General features: G+C 46.3%; 1 protein-coding gene across 3 annotated transcripts in view; it reads left to right on the plus strand.

Annotated features, from left to right (window-relative positions):
- The window catches only part of LG17H1orf116 (linkage group 17 C1orf116 homolog), a 33489-nt gene extending 17602 nt beyond the window's left edge, over nucleotides 1–15887 (plus strand). The window contains exons 1-4 of one of the 3 annotated variants that reach the window (XM_019752496.2): nucleotides 3741–3896; nucleotides 8760–8945; nucleotides 11396–11573; nucleotides 13057–15887. In XM_019752496.2, coding sequence (XP_019608055.2) covers nucleotides 8841–8945; nucleotides 11396–11573; nucleotides 13057–14624 — 1851 coding nt within the window. In that variant the 5' untranslated portion in view covers nucleotides 3741–3896; nucleotides 8760–8840 and the 3' untranslated portion in view covers nucleotides 14625–15887. Of the gene's footprint in view, nucleotides 1–3740; nucleotides 3897–8759; nucleotides 8946–11395; nucleotides 11574–13056 lie in introns of those variants that run through there. The other 2 variants (XM_019752495.2, XM_074322160.1) reach the window with 2 other exon arrangements.
- Nucleotides 15888–17216: the final 1329 nt, after the last annotated feature.

Raw genomic sequence — 17216 nt, forward strand, 5'->3', positions numbered from 1 at the left:
AACGGCCCATGATCCTACAAATAGTGACGTCCTGAACCAGAGTAGGGAGGATGAAGAGCCAGAAAATGATACGAAAGCTATCTCACAGGAGATTTGGGAGGACTGCTGTGAAGTCCTGAGGCTGGGTGAAAATAGGTACGGTGATGCAATTAGCTGACATGGGGATAGAGGAGAGAGGACAGGTTTAGGGCATAGGGCAAGATGAGGTCAATTTTGAACATGTTAAGATTTGGGGTTTCTTACAAAACTCTCTGATGTTAGTGGATGACCTCAGCCCTCAAACTTTCATTAGCACTGGGAGGAAAAGAACTGCTGAATTTTCCAAATTTCCAAAGTAACACTGCTCTCAAAAAAGAAAGAAAGAAAGAAAAAGCTGCTTCCAGGAAATACTTAGTGATTAAGCAATTTCAGAACTCCTTTAGCCAAATCCACTTAATTACACCCTTTACCTTTAGTTCCCATTTAATTATTTTAGGCTTAACACCAATATCACTTTGGTGAGAACTTGGTGATTTAGTTCTTGTCTTAACCTGGTTTGTCAGTTGCATAACTTATAGCCAAATTATAATCACCTTCATCTGCATCTCTCCCTAGCTGTTTTCTCTTTAAAACAAACTCTTGCTACTTGAGAAATAAAACCTTCCCTCTCCCTGATATCTTAGAAATATACTCAGAAATATACCCAGCTATGGCATCCTGCCCAATATCATGACCATAGTGGTCACCTGGTGTTTCTAAGGGGTGGTAATAATACATGTTCAAAGTAACTTCATGTTTCCTTTAGGGAGTAAAAGGATAAGAAACACACTGACAGGATGTGAATTATAATGTGAATGAGTAAGTATCATGAATGGGTAGAATGGAGGTCCAGAACTGTTTTGCAGAGAATTCAACATTATAAGGGGTCCAACGAGGAAAGACTGGCCAATGACTACCTGTGGTATATTTTGGTTTTGAAGTTTTGTGCATGTGTGTGTGCGTATCTACGTGTGTGTGTGTGTGTGTGTGTGTGTGTGTGTGTGTGTGTGGAGGAGCAGTGCTCTCGGGTAGGGGAAGTGAGATGCTTCAGTGGGAAGTTGTACTGAGAAAAGAAATAGTGAACTATTGTCTGACAATCAAGGAGATGACTGTACCACAACAGCATGCAAGGATGGAGAGGAGTGAGGACACAGATGAGTCAGGTGAGCTGGACTGTAATTAGGTTTCACAGAGTCAGGTCATCAAACAGGAATTCATATACAAAGAGCAATGACACACCTCCTCAAACGATGACCTAGCAACCAGGGAGCCTCAGTCTTTCAGGTATTTCTGACTCTGGAATCCCTCTCCTTCCCCTAGTCTAGGCCTCCTTTCCAATTCCCTTGGAACTTTGGAGACTTGGTATTTTTCCAAGTAAAATCAAAGAAAAGCAAGAAAGATTCCAAGGTAAAACATGGAGAATGAAAAACACCAAATTCATGATAGTGACTTAATTCAGCTGGGGTGTATCTGTGTTTTGAGGAAGCAGGAGGGGAGGACGTGGTGAAGTTCCTAAGTAACTTTAACTATAATGTTAATATTCTATTTCTTTTGTTTTTAATTAGGTGTTAGGTCCAGTGGTGTTTGTTAGGTCAGGGCATCTGATATATTTCATAGTTTTCAAAAAGAGGTGTCTGAAAGGAAAGAGGAATAGAAGGGTCATGTGTCTATGTCCCGACTTCTTTTGCCTGGAAAAAGATAGAGGTCCTTCCTAACTGTCCCAATTTTATTATGAACTAAAAGTTGTGTCTGTTCACGAACAAGACTATGCCTATCATCATCTTTGTGGTTAATACTTGCTCATAAGTCAATTCATTTTTTTAGCAAATGTTCAAATCACACATCTGTGAAGCTGGACCAACTTCAGTGACTCCATCGTGGGTGTACCTCTAGTTGCATCAAACTTCTGATTTGGAGATGCCCTTCCTGTTTTGTTAGTATTATGACGTCATACACGTCTGAATGACACATCAGGAATGGAGATCGTCACCCTCATATGCTCAGTCAGCTCCGCTCTATATGCTGCTGATAAGGGCATTGGGTTTTCCCAGGCTTCCTCAACCTTCCTTCCTCCTCGCTAGTCCTGCCCCACCTCTTGTCTACGTTGACCCCAGGATCATTGCACTTCTTATTTCTGTGACCCAACTGCAGTCACAGAAAGAGAAAAGATGAAAGCCATGTGTCATCTTGTTATAAAAGATATGAATAGCTCCAAGGCAGAAATGAGACAAGAAAGGAGGAACGTCCTAGTTAGACTTACACCTGCAAATTATCTCTGTAGTTCATGTTTCCTTCATAGGATTTTCTCCTAAATAGAAGCTGCCTGGCATGATATTGGCGCGTGGCAAGCTGGATGTCATAGTGCCTAAACTGAAATCTCTGTTCTGCCACCTTCTAGCTATGTGATGGGCAAGTTATTTAACCTCCCTGTAAATTTGGGTGTTAATGGTGCCTACCTTTTGAAGTTGAAATAAAGATTAAATGAAATGATAAATGAATAAATGTTGGCAATTATTATGTACATTGATTTTAATTTTTCTTCCTGCTCTTTGGGTGTCCTGCCCCTTTGCATAGCCTACATCCAGAAAATAGCAGCTTCCAGGCCAAAATCACATCTGATTAAAGAGGCTGGCCTCCATACCTGGAGGGAGGTTTCTTCCTGAAAGTATTGGATTCTTCCCTACTCTCTTCATGTTGTTTTAACTACAGGTGCCAAAAATCTGCCATAGGAGGAGACAGGAGTTGCTAAACCGGTTGCAGCTTATTTTGTTTTTATTTATTAATATTTATCGCTACCTTCCATGAATAGCTAAAAGAGATCAGAGACTCAAATGACAGTGAGCATGTTCCCTCCTTTGAGGCTGTCCAGCCACTTTTTCACCAGGACCTCTCAGGGGAGAAAATGGTTTCATCTCTGACAGAAATAAATGAGGCCCAAAAGAAGGCAGCACTAGCAAACTGTGGGGTAAGGGTGTATTAGTTCCAGCATCCCCAGTTTTAGACATCTTCTTTAGCAGTTCTGGGTGGAATTGCTAGCTTTGCAAACTGCTAGGAAAAGGCTCGAGGATGAAACTGATTCTGAAAGACAATAAAAGCCATTAGCAAAACTGGCCATGGAGAAATTTTTTTTAACAATTATTTTTGTTGGGGAAGTTTGGAGAACAGTGTGTTTTTCCAGGACCCATCAGCTCCATATCAAGTCATTTTTTAATCTAGTTGTGGAGAGTGCAGCTCAGTGGCCCATGTGGGAATCGAACCGGCGACCTTGGTGTTATGAGCAACGCACTCTAACCACTGAACCAACCAGACGCCTCCCACAGAGAATTTTAGCTTGGAGAATTCAGGGGAATATTTAGCTCCAAGTGGAAGAAGGCAGCTCTAGATAGAAAAACAAGTTTCAAATAGACACATAGAAAAGCATACTACCCAGTGAACTGTGTATTTTTATATGAGGATTTAAAAATACCTTTTGCCTACTCCCTCTCTGCCAACTCTCCTCTTCCAATCTCAGCCCAAACCAGTCCCTCTTCCTTCCAGCCCTCCTTTTTTTTAAGGACTCTTTATTAGCTCTAAATGGGGGAAGGGATGGCAAGAGATGATTGGCTAAGTGACAGCAGCACTGCCCAGCCCATTCCCCTACCACGCCCTCCCTGGAAAAACAGCTGGAATGACAAGTAAGGATGGAAGGCTGTGATTGGCTGAAATCAGTGACAGGGTGGGGTGAGGCAGCACAGATGAAGCATTTACCTGTCCAGGTAAGTCAGGAAGAGGTCAAAAGAAGAAAGCAGCAGGAGGCAGGGGAAGCAGTCTCTGTCTCATCTCTGCCCTTTGAAATATAAGGGTATTGCTTTCTTCTCTTCAGCCCCCACCCAGTAAAGGTGAGTTAATTGCTAACCAACTATTGCTTTCTGTATCAAAGGGTATGTGAGGGGAACGGGGACTTTGTGGGAAGTCAGAGCCACAGGGTTGTGGGAAGCCCTGCACACTCCATCCTGGGGGCTTTCCTCTTTGTTCCTCAAATCTCAGAGTCCAGTCAGGGATCAGAGTAGGTTGGACTGAAGTGGTTTTGTGAAGACCAGAGCTGGAACGCATTATTTTTCCATCTGCCTATTTGGGTTGGATAAGTAAATTGTGCAGACAACAAGAAAAGAAAATAGGTTGGTTTTGGAAATTTCCACCTCTGAGCAATTAAAACGGAGTTGTGACTTTGGAAGAGAGTAGTTGAAGTCAAAATGGGGGATCGCCCAGGGGATAAGAGTGGTTTTTCATTGTATTTCTAACTGGAAATCCCCCATGGCTGTGTCAACTCAGCGTCTATCTTTATTTAAATAAAGGGTGCAGTGTGTATGTTCAATAATGGCAGTGTGATCATGGAGCTGTCTGTGCACAGGTGTGTAAGGTGTGAGCTCTGGAAGGGGATGTGAGGTTTGGTTACGTTGAGAAAACCCCAGCCCAGGCTCCCAGCTCATCTCTGGAAAACTCACGGATAATCTAGTTGCACAGTCCAGTGTATTTAGACTCAACTCAATTAATTTTCTGACTTTACCTGTTAATAACATAGAAACTGGAAAGCAAAGCTATTTGGCTGTGCTGGGGCCTCCCTCACGTTAGTATTTCACAGTAGCACGTTGACTCCGGTAGGCGTTCCAAGTGGGGCTCAGTCCAAAGCAGTGTGGCAGCGTCCGCAGAGAGGAGAAGCAGACCAGTGCAGTGGTTTTATTTTATTTTCCTTCAGGGGCCCCAGTTGGCAGTATGTGTGGCAGGTTTACCTGCACAAGGAAGCTGGATGTAAAGTCAAGTCAGAATAACGAGTCCGCTGTCTGTTACCCTCCTTGGGGGTGTTAACTCTCTGGTCCCTAACTTCGCCTCTTTTCCTCCTGCTGCAGGAAAGAGGGAAGTGGAAGACCCAGGGCCAGGCTCCCAGGGCCTGGTGCACGCAGCCTTGGGTGAATATATTGGGTTTCCCGTCCTGACAACGGGAGCTTTTAGGCTTTAGCTTATCCCACACCACAGAACCGGCCCACCAGACTCTGACTAAGGGCTGACACAGATGGTGAACTTGTCAGCAATAAAGACAATCTGCAGTGTCGAGCAAAGCTCTTTCGTGCAGAGGACAGATCTACCCACCCCTTCCCTCAAACCCGCTGGTGAAGAGAGAGATTATAACATGGCCTTAACACACACAGAAACTTTCCCATGTGCTTGTAGAGAGGGATACAAACACAATGCAACTTTTAGTCTTTCTGGTGTTTTTCTTAGGATATTCTCCAGCCTGAGGCACATTTCTGAGTAGTCAGCAAAAAGCAGAGACACCCGTCTAAGAGAAATAGGAAACCTCCTTGACTACTGGGGAGGGAGGATGAAGATGGGGGCTCATGGGAGGAGTCTATTTAAAAGGTACAGAGAAAGCCAACAGGAGTAGAGCTGCAGCACTCTCCCCACCCTCCCCTCTTCAGATGCCGGAACTCCACATGCTCTTTATTTACTCTCCTCCAAGGCCTGGCTGATTTTAATGGAGTAGTTAATATTTAATGTGACTTTGCATGGGTGGCCCTGAATATAGGCTGTGCACATTTCTTAACCCATTCCCTCCTCCCCTCAAGTCCCCCAGGAGGTCAAGGATTAAAAGTACTAAACTCTCACCTGAGTGTTTTGCTTTTTTTCTCAGGCTTCTTATCAGGTTGAAACACCTCAGGTTTCGATGGTTGCCCTGAAATAGTCCCCAAGTTTCAAGGTTGTAAAGTTGGAAGGAAATGCAGCATCCAAATCAGGCCAAACTGGTGAGGGGGGGTGGAAGTGGGGGGAGAAGGGAAGACTTCTTTACAATTCAAACTCTTCGGGTCAGAAAACGGGGTGTGGAGAAGAAGCACTTGAGGCCTCATTCAGCTTTGGTTTCAGATACAGATTCATCTCTGCAGTGAATATTAGTGCCTGCTGACATGATCTGATACGGCATTTGGTGTCATTTCCTTATCTGGAAATATCTGTTGCTGGGGCAAAACCTGGGCTCGAAGCATAAAGCTGAGCCAGATAATATACAGGGTTTAAAGTGTGAGTTAGAAGGAGAAGAGTGACTGTAGGGCTTTTAAGGTTTAGTCAGGGGCGGCCAAGGACCCTTCCTTAGGTACATAGCCCTCTTGAACTTGGACAGTCTGATGTCCTCTAGAGGGCCAGGATCCACAGGCTGCCCTGTCTGTAGTTATAGGTCATTCCTACTTCCCTTAGGGAGAGGAAGTGGAAAGAGCTCCAGCTTTCTCATCTGTTCGATAAAGAAAATGTCACATCCTGCCTAAGTAATCAGGTTATTTTGGAGATCTAATGAGTATATCTGAGAGCACTTTGTAAGCCGTACCATGCTATGTTTTTTGAAGCAGTGCTATTCACATTGTTTCTATCTCTTCCAGCTGCTTCAGGCCACCCTTGGTTCTGAAAGGTGAATGTGGTAGACACCCTGGGAGGCAGGATGGGCGAGCAAACCACTACAAAGTCTGAAGTGTCCCTAGAAGAACATGGGTAGTAATTTTCTCAGAAAGGAAGAGGCAACGTCCTCTCACTCATTCACAGAGAATATTATATTAATTACAGTGAGTCACTTTTAATATTTACTGCCCGATTTTAAGGATAAGAAAACTGGAGCCAAAATCTAGACCCTTGGATGTACATGACTTCTTAAAAACAATGCCTTTGTCTTTGCGCTCCCCGTGCCTATTAGGTGCTTATAAACGTTAGTTTAGCTGAAAACATTGTCCAAATTCCATTGGGCCATATATTCTCTGGGAAATAAACTGTTTAAGAAAGGGCTTACAGTAATAGGGTAGAAGTGAAAAGAAAAAAAAAAAGAGGCTTTCCAATAGCTCAACTCAGTAGCCACTAGAACGGATGATAAGTTTATTCATCCAGCATTTTTTGAGTGTTTTCTGTGTGCCGAGGCTTAGGAAAGCTAGATCCCCTTTGCTGTGATGGCCTCAAGCCCACAGAACGTTAGGAATGAGTTAGTATTGTCTGAACCTAGACAGTCATCAATGGTGTGGATAGCTGAGATGACTGAATTTTACCCACATGACTTCTCATGTTTCTGTTTCTTTGGGGTTCTGGATATTGGGGAAATAGCCTCATGAAGGAACCCTAAAAGCTGTCTTACCCAACGATGGTTTATCACTGGACTTCTCTGGCTTCTCTGTCTCTTCTGGTTCCCTGTCTATCTCCTGAGAGGTGCTGCACCCTCACAAACTATACGTGTTGCTAGGGATCTTCCTTCTCATTCCCCAGTGCCCTGCCGAAGGGCCTCCTCCACAGGAGAGGAGCTCTGTGTGGCCTTTTCTTGTTAGCGCTACAGAGTCAGCAGGCTTACTCACCTAGCATCGCCCAAACCTGAGTTTGGCACAGGAAGCAATTATTGGCAAAGGGACAACCTGCCCTGGAATTCAAACCCCAAGTACCAAGATCTCAAGTAGAACACATTTTGTAGGACATTTTATCTAGTATTGGGAGGATAATAAAAATGGTAGAAAACATAGTATGGTGTCATGGGGAGACTACAGATTTAGAATCAGACTGTAGTGTATATTCTATATTATACCTCTCCCCCAACTCTCTGTTTGGCCTGTCTTTTAATCTTAATTCTTTTAGAATTTCATTTTCACTTAGGAGAGTCACCCTGGTCTTTCCAACTCTTCTGGAGTGTTTTCCACATATGGCATATGAAAATCCTTGGGCTTTTCATAAAGAGATGACACTGCCTTCCTTTGCTATTACTGTTGGCATAACGAACTTGAAACTTCTTTCCCTAGGACTGGAGTTGGGAGGAAGCTAAATAGGACATTTCTTTTGTTGATTTGACACAGGTTAGGGAACTTCATTGGGAATAAGTGCAACAACAGAGGGGGTGACACACAAGATGGAAACTGGGTTTGTGTCACCCACTGTGTCTCCCAGGCTCGGGAGATCGTGGTGGCTGTGTTGGTGGCTGTTGTCATGATGTTGGTGATGTTGACTATGACAGCAGCTGACAGTTACTGGGCCATGCACTGCATAAGTGTTTTCGGTGGAGCATCTTGTTATATCTTCATGGCAACCTTCAAATTGGGACTATTCAGGGCCCTGTTCCTTCTCTCAAGCCTTTAGTCTCCCATTTAACCTGAACCCTTCTTTTCTAAACTCTTGTTTCCCTTGCTTCAATTTATTTTTATCCTAGATGGATTTTGTCTTTTTCTTACTAACAGTAACAGTTATTCATTAAATGTTTGAGTATTTATTACCAGCTAAACTGTGCTAACTATTCTCATTACATTTACCCTACTTAATGAGGAAAAACAAAACTCAAAGAGTAATTTGCCTCAAGTCATATTGCTGTCAATGGCTAAACTGTGATTCGCACCTAGATCCAACTACCTCCAGAATCCAAGCTACTCACCCCTGTAATATTTATTGTTTATAGTAATGAAAATGTAGGTTGAGCTCCCTAGTTCAGAGCAAAAGGTGACTAAAGGAAGGGATGGAATTTCCTTTCTGACTAGACTGTTTCACCACTACCTACGTCCGTCCTTCTGTGTGTATGTGAGCCAGCTTATGTGTCCTTCCCTGCAGGCTGGGCAGTTTGGGTTTGGGTAATGGCTGTCCATGGCCCCTTCTAGCTCTCTGCTTGCTTGGTGTCCCTGCCGCCATGCTGCTCCAGGGCCTGGGCAGAGCCTTGCCAGAGTCCGGGCTCGGATCACACAGGGCTTTGATTCTTCTCTTTTCAGGCCCAGCTTGGGACATTCTTCGCTTCCCTTCGCTTCCCCTCTGGGAGCACCTTTCACCGTCCCTGCACCTTGCTTCTGGCAATGCCCGAGAGGGAGCTGTGGCCAGCGGGGCCTGGCTCGGAACCCGTGACCCGCGTCGGCAGCTGTGACAGCATGATGAGCACCACCTCCACCCACTCTGGATCTGTACGTACTCTCTGTCCTGCCACCTGGCCTGCTCTCTGCACACCTTCCCTGCTCTGCCCCACCCTGCCCACCACCATCCTCGCTCACTGCTCTCTTTCTTGCATCTTCCTCGTCAGAGAGTGAATCATACCAGTTGATGTTTTCTGCCTCTGAGTCACCCATGGTTCTATAGAGAATAAGGTGGCACAACCCCAGAAAGCAATAGGACAGATAAGACTCTTTTCTAATTTTCATTAGATTGGGGGACTGAGTTGAGGTGACAGAGTAGGCTGGTTATCTGAGATTGTGGTGAAAAGGAAAACATAGAAAGCTCCTTGTAGCACCTGGATTCCTGAAGTTCTCTGCAATGAGCAGCAGTACTTCAGTCTTTACAAAGATCAAAGACAATAGTTAACAGCTTGGGTTCTGGAGCCAAACAGATCTGGGTTCCCTACTTATAAGCTGTATGACCTTGGGCAAATTACTTAATTTCTCTTAACTTCAGCATCCTCAGTTTTAAGATGGGGATAATATTAACACTGAATTCATAGGGTTCTTAGCGGGCGGTGGAGTAAATGAGATGCATATAAAGCACTTAGCACATGTCTCCATGTAGAAAAGAAATAGCCCATCTATAAGCAGAGATTGAAAACCTTCCAAAGTCACTGTGTTTAACTATTTGTGAGTGGCATGTAATAATCTGTAGTTTTTCTGGGCATGGATTTACATCTTAATTGTAAGGCTGGTGTGAAAGAGCAAACCTGCCCTATGTACAAATGTAAGCCTTCCTTTCTTGTTGGTACTCGTCACATACATAATAACGCTTGAGAATTTATACTTTATGGCTTTATATACTATAGAGGTATTTGAAATTTTAAGGAATGTAAGGGTCTCTATCCAGGTACTGAATATCAGGATGTTTACTACAGTCAATGAGTTTTGATCTGTAAAAAAGGAGTAGAAAAAGCAGCACATACACACACACACACACACACACACACACACACACACACAATCCAAAGTTTAGGCATCTGTATATAATTTCTCTTTGACCTGAGATGATGGGGCCGCAGAGACTTCATTCTGTTTCTGTTAGGCTGAGGCCAAGATGAATAGTTACATACTGCTGGACGCGGAGTGTGACCGGGATTAAAGGTTTTCAAAGAGACTCATCCACAAAGGAGAAATTCAGAGCTGGCTTATCTTTGGCAAGGCTATTTTAGGTAGAAGAGGGCAGTAAAGAAGATCTTTGTTCAGAGAACCCCGGAGTCAGCGTCAGGGCTTCCAAGGCGTATACGTGAGGCTTCCCTTTAAGTGCAGGCCTCACTCAGTCAACGGACAGATGGCCCTTTAAGGAGTCCGGGGAACTGGACGGGTTATTCCAACAACAATCTCCCCTCCCCGCCAGGATACTTTTAGGGCTATCTCAGAATCTTTCCTGGCCCTCGAGTGAATCTGACGATTACACAACTCTGAAGTATCTCAAATACTAGGAAGAGGGGTGGATGTTCTGTGTAGGGACTCGGGCCAAATTTCTTATATTCCCATTTGTTTTATTTGGTTTTCCCTACAACCTTCTTGTTTGGAGAACGACTGTTCCATGGATCTTTCTGGCTTTGTAGAACATGGGCAGTAACCATCTTAAATGATCATAGCATTTTCTTCCAGATATTCCTAAGGGCTTTGTCATAATGAAAATTATTTATTTAATATGTACTTAATATTTAATACTAAGTTGCTTTCTCTTCCCCGCCTACCTATCCAGTCTCTTCATCCTCCCCCCTTCAGTTAATATTTGCTCAAGCAGTACACAATTGTTTGAATGTTAGCCAGAGACAAATGCCATAAAGAAAGTAAATACACAAGCAAAAAAAAATTATGTATGGAATGCATTTCAGAGTCAAATATAAATTATTTAGTAAATTTATCTGTGGCTAATCATGCCACTGTTCCCATTGGCTTGGCAACCAGTAGTTGGCTGTGTTTCCTGTTTGTTCTCATATTGTCCTTGACATGACAGATCAAGTATGCAGAAGTACTTTGGAAATTTAAAAGCAATGCCATTCAAGTTGAAAGTCAAATCATTATGTTGCCCATATAATTTAAAGCTAAATGAGAGACACACAAAGTGAAATACTTGACATAGGTCACACAGAGAAATTGGAATTAGAACCTGGGACAGCGTCTGATCACCTAAATATTCCATCCAAGACTAAGCAAAAGAAAGGCCACTTGCCACTTTCCTGTCCAGCTACCAGAGCTGGATGCTAGTCATACAGCAGCAGCCTGACAGCCTCTGCCCTCCCAAGTGTCTGCAATTTCAGGAAGCAGCTCCAGCAGGTTTGCAGAGTAGCATCGTGAAAAGGTTTCCAGCTCTTCAGCATTCCTTCCCTAACACGGGGTGGTTCTCAGGCCCCACCAGTTTCTGGGAGCTCCCTCTCACAGCTCCCTTCCTCCTCTCCTCGCTCCAGAGTGACAGCAGCTACGACTTCCTGTCTGCTGAAGAGAAGGAGTGTCTGCTCTTCCTGGAGGAGACCATTGGCTCATTGGACACTGAGGCTGACAGCGGACTGTCCACTGACGAGTCTGAGCAAGCGACAACTCCCCAAAGTCCCCGTGCACTGCCCATAACCCAGCCTGCTCCCCAGGGTAAGAGGGACTGTCTGGGGTAGCATCTCTAGTGAAACCCGGAAAATCTGTACATGCTTCTGGCCACTTACCACCTCGTTTGCCCTTTGCTCTAAGGGTCACGGGCAGAAGAAGGGATGAGTGTACTCCACTCTCATAGCTAGAATAAAACCTTGCCCCTACAGGGAAGGAGAGACTACTGACAAGCCAGCTTCCTATGTCTTCCTATGAAGCATCAGAGGCCTGGGAGAGAAAGGGCTTTGACCAGCTCCCATCTTCTTATGAAAAAATTCTAAATAGATGCAACCATAGAGGTGAGGGAGAGGTGGGTGGTTGGCTCTGGAGAGACTGAGTCAGTCTGGGGAGCTAATCAGGAAGACACAGAGGCTGAGGCTGTAGGAGATAAGAAGAGGGAAGGACTCTAATTGAGTGGGTGGCACCTCAAGGCCATTGTGAGAGAATGTGGAGAACCAGTGGTGCTGAGGCTCAGTAAAAGGGGAACAGGATGGCACATGAGTGTGGCCGTGAGTGAGTGCAGGGCCATATGCCCAGGGTGAGGGCGGCACTTTACTCCCGAGGACAATTCCACTGGTATCGGGGCTGTAATCATTTATTCACTCATTTAGCAAATATTTATTGACAATGTGTTAGACCCTCCCTGGAGCTAGAGCAGTAGATGGGGATATGGGGCTTCACTGCCACCTAAGACTGATTCCCTGGCCCATTGGGACTGATGCACCTGATTAGATCACTACCGTGTTTCCCCGAAAATAAGACCCAGCCTAATGTGTCTTTTGGAGCAAAAATTAATATAAGACCCAGTCATATATTACTATAATATAAGACCAGATCTTAATATGTCATATCATATCATATCATATCATATCATATCATATCATATCATACCAGGTCTTATATTAATTTTTGCTCCAAAAGATGAATTAGAGCTTATTGTCCGGCTAGGTCTTATTTTCAAAGAAACACGGTAGGAAGAGCCCATGTCATTCTCTGGTGTGGGGACAGCTGTGGCCATCACAGAATTATCCAGGTACCTACAGAAAGTAAAGGTGGAAGAAGGCGGAAAGCCAGTCAAGTCAAAAGCAAGTCACCTGTTCATGTTGTTGGTATTCAGTACTTCCATCGGACTCAGTTACTTGGGGGCCCCAAGATAGTGAGAAAAACTGTCCTGAATCTCTCCCCAACCCTGGGCATCTGTAGAGGGTTAGGAAGGGCCTGAGTCAAGAACACGGAGCTGTCTAGAACTGCCCTTTCCCCAGCCATTGTGAAAAATTAATCCTTGGTTGAAGGGAATCTGCTAGTATTGATCTGTTAGTCTAAAAGATATCCAGACAAGAGTGCTGCCCCTTTAAGAGCAAAGAAACAACAAAAGCAAAACCCATCCATGCAAATTAGAGATCAGAGTTCAGGAAGTATTTGCTTTCCCATGAGGCAGAGTCCTTACCTCTGTCCTCTCTTCTTTGCCTATTCTCCTTGACCCTCACAGGACCTCCAGAGGGGAAGATTCTTCAGCAAGGTCTAGTGCCACGGAGAGCAACTCAGTCCGGCTCATCCCGTCTGCCTGAAGCCCAAGGCCTGGGCCTCAGATCCGGTTCCTCCAGCCTCCCCAGAAATATCCATATCGGCAGGAACCAGAACCTCAGGAAAAGCACCACCCAGAGTAATAGCCACCTCCCAGGGGAACCTGAGGGGCTCCTTTCAGACCCTAAGAAAGAGCAGGTCAGCCAGAGCGGTGAGCCCGGCCAGGCTCCTGCTGGACCCTGGGAGGCTGCGCTTGATTTGGACATAGCACTCATCCCCCCACCAGAGGCTTTCCGGGACACCCAACCTGAGCAGGGTGGGGAAGACTGCCTGCCCGAAAGGCCAGAGACGCAGAGCCCCACACCCCAGCTCCACATGTCACTCGGCCCCCAGAAGAAAAAAGAGATTTCTTCAGAGGCCATGTCCCAAAGAGCCAATGAGAAAGGCTCGATGGGGGCACCAGGACAACCTCGGCCTCCTCCTGCCACGACGTCTCAGAATTCAAGAGCTTCAGATGCTCCCATCCCATCAGAGGGGGATCCAGATGCTCAACTGGCTCCCCTCACAATGCCTAAGCCCCGAAAGCTGCCACCTAATATCGTTCTGAAGAGCAGCCGAAGCAGTTTCCACAGTGAGCCCCAGCACTGGCTGTCCCGCCACTCTGAGGCTGCCCCTGGAGATTCCAGCCTGGTCTCCTCTTCGCTGCAGGAGCAGAGGAAAGCACGCAAAGAAGCACTAGAGAAGCTGGGGCTGCCCCAGGACAAAGATGAGCCTAGACCCCACTTAAGTAAGCCCACCAGCTCCATCAGACTCAAGGGGACTCATGCTCAGGGCCCCTTCCCAGCCCCAGCTCAGCCTGCAGCTCAGGTCTCAACAGCTGGGCCTGCTGCAGGGAAGGCTTCAGCTCCTGCTCCAACCCGGGGACCTTCTCCAATGAAAGCTCTGGCTCTCGCTCCATCTCCAGCTCTAGCTCAGGGGTCTTCTTCTCCAAGCACAGTTTTGATTCCTACCCAGGAACCCACTCCAGGGAAGGTTCCAGCTGCCAAATCCATGCCAATTCCCATCCCTAAGGCCCCAGGTGTAAATATTCCCCTGTCTCAGCCAAAGCCAAACTCAAGGCTGACTCTCCAGGAGAAAAACATCCCTGGCCTGAGACAAATGAACTTCAAGTCCAATACTCTGGAGCGTTCAGGGGTGGGGCTGAGCAGCTACATCTCAGCTGAGAAAGATCCCAGCCCCCAAACCAGCACCTCTCTGGGAAAAGACTCCTTGTTGGACAAGACCTCACCCAGTGTTTTGCGGAATTCCCGGCCCCGCCCTGCCTCCTTGGGCACAGGGAAGGACTTTGCAGGTATCCAGGTGGGCAAATTGGCTGACCTGGAGCAGGAGAAGAGCTCCAAGCGTTTGTCCTACCAAGGACAGAGCCGTGACAAGCTGCCGCGACCCCTCTGTGTCAGTGTCAAGATCTCCCCAAAAGGTGTCCCTGACGAACATAGAAGGGAGGCTCTGAAGAAGCTGGGACTGTTGAAGTAGCTCGTCACTGGCCAGCAGTGCCGCCCGCACAACCTCCGCCCTGCCTCCTGCAGAAGAAGAGACTCAGGGCTCCATGTAGGAGCCTTTCCCACCTCACAACTCAGGGGCTGGGCAGGGGTAGGCTTCTCTCCAATGCTCTCTTCTCTCTGAGGTGAAGGGGAGGAAGGGTTTAGAGTCCAAGTGTGTGCTCCTATTTAGGGTGATTGTGCCAATGACTGCCTGCACGGATCAGCCACAAGATGATTTCCACAAGAGGGTGTGTGTGTGTGTGTGTGTGTGTTATAGGTTGTATATATCACTGAAGCTATTTATACTACACAAGGAGTCATTGCTCAGAATTCTGCTCATGTTGGAGATTTTCATACATTGAGTAGAGTTCAGCCTAGCCAGACCTGAGCGAAGAGGGGTGGCTAAGCCTGAGAAAAACACATCAAATGAGGCAATGGATGTGTCAGTGTGACCTGAGGTAAATGCAGCATCACATGAAATGTGGGTCTCCCAGAATCCCTGCCGTCGGTGGAGACTGGCTCATACCTCGCTGGATCCCTCTCTCCATCTGGCCTTCTGGACAGAGGCCTGAGGCCAAGAGGAGTTGGTTTGTTATCTCCTCACCTGCTGCCTTCTCACTGTCCCCCATCCCAAGGGTAGGACACAGTCCTGTAACTAAAACCTCTTGGTTGACTGAGAGCAGCAGAGCTTGTTAGTGAGAAGACAAGATAAGTGACCACACAGCACACCTCCACTGGAGAGGGCCCTTGTCCATGGGCTTGATAAACTCAATAACAAACTGTGTGGTGGCCCTGGTTCCCTTATTCCTGTCCTTCATGCTCCCTCGCTCAGGCTGGACATGACTGACCCCAGGGCTGGGCCCACACTGAGACGGGAGCCTGAGCCCAGAGGCTTTGTAAGTATCGAAGAAGTGTTTCCGGCCTTGTCCACACCATTGCAAGTAGTTTTTAACTTCCTCAGTGCCAATATATTCTCTGCTAGTTATTCATAGGACATCAGAAGTGTGAGGGGCCTTAGAGATGCTCTAATCCAAACCTACTGGGGAAGGGAAGGGACCTGCTGCTCAGTACAGAGCAGGGACCAGAGCTGGGCTCCTGACCCTCGTTCCAGGCTGCACGCTGCCTCCCCCAGGCAGTACTGCACACCCACACTGTGCCCCAAGGGTCAGTGCTCACTGTCCAGGGCTCAGCCCTCAGGCTCTCCAATATCCTACAGTCTCTTCTGAAGCATCAGACATTAAATGTTCATGTCATATTTAGTGTTGTGGCTTTTTATTTCATCTTTGGAAAGAAGCAATACCGTAACCCATTATTAACCCCAAATTCCCTGACCAAGTTGTGCAACTTGAGAAAATGCCAAAGAGGGTAATATGAGAGGGTAGTGTGGTCTTGTGAATACAAGCTTGGAGATCAGACATGACTAGACATGACAAGACCCCTGCTTCCCCTGAGGAAACAAATGCTATTCATGGCTGCGACCTGGTTGGAGTCCAGGATCCCCAGATTTGAGAGGAAGATAAGGGTAACTTGTCGGAAAGTTACCTTTTCAGTCGGTCAGGCATTTCTGGACTGTGTCCTTAGGGACCCAGCAATGTCAAAGCTCAGTATTTCTGAACATGATGAGAAGGTTAAGGTAAGGACAAGTGGCTCGCTCCACCCTGGTGTGGTATGTGGGGCGTGGGTGTGACGGTTTCTGTGTACACTCTCACACACACACCCAGAAGCCTGCTGCCTTATTTCTGGCCCTGGGTGATAACCTGGTCTGTCACAGCTGACAGAGACTCCCACAACTCGCCAAGCCACGTTTTATTACAGACTCCCCAAAAGCAGGAAGGCCCCTCCTGGAGGACTCTGGACACAGCTGAGCTGCATCGTGTGTATTTCAGCACACAACCTGAGGCACAATCACTTTACTTTTTAATTGCCCTGATAAATAGGGAAACTTGGGGCTAGCTGTAAAGTAAGACTTGGTAGGAATCTGGGGCCCTGACATCAGTATGATGGTCACCAACACAGGTTGGTCAGGAGTATTTCCTGTTAAATCCCCACTGCCTGATAAAGGTAATTTCTCTCCGGACAAAACAGAGTTACATACAGCCAGCCTTCCCACTCTGCATCCTTATCCTAGCAGCATGCCCATTGCCCCGATTTTCTTAATTTGAGAGACTCCCCTCCCTTGTTATTTAAAGATACCATGCTCCCCGTGTCCTTGTCATTCAAAGAGCATGTTTCTCTCATAGACGGTCTTTGAGATTGAAGCATAGAATCGTAAGTCTAAACGCAGTTGTCCTCATTTTGAAGATAGGCAAAGGGATCCCAGTGAGGACATCTGCCATCCTGGAGGTGACGTTAGACCCACCTGCGCAATTTTATCTTCCTCCTGCATCTGTATAGGATTGTTCTTCATTTAGCTTGAACAGCTTGGGTGGGAGGTGAGAGTGGCATCAGGGTTATTTTTATCCCTTTTTGGAGGATTTTGGGTGGCAGTGTGTAAAGGCCAGTCATTTGATTTTAAAAACCAAAGTGACAACTCTACTTCCATTTGGCCTTGTATCTCTGCTACAGTCTTGCTGCTGCTGGGATC

Source organism: Rhinolophus sinicus, linkage group LG17 (assembly GCF_036562045.2).
Source record: "Rhinolophus sinicus isolate RSC01 linkage group LG17, ASM3656204v1, whole genome shotgun sequence".
NCBI lineage: Eukaryota > Metazoa > Chordata > Mammalia > Chiroptera > Rhinolophidae > Rhinolophus > Rhinolophus sinicus.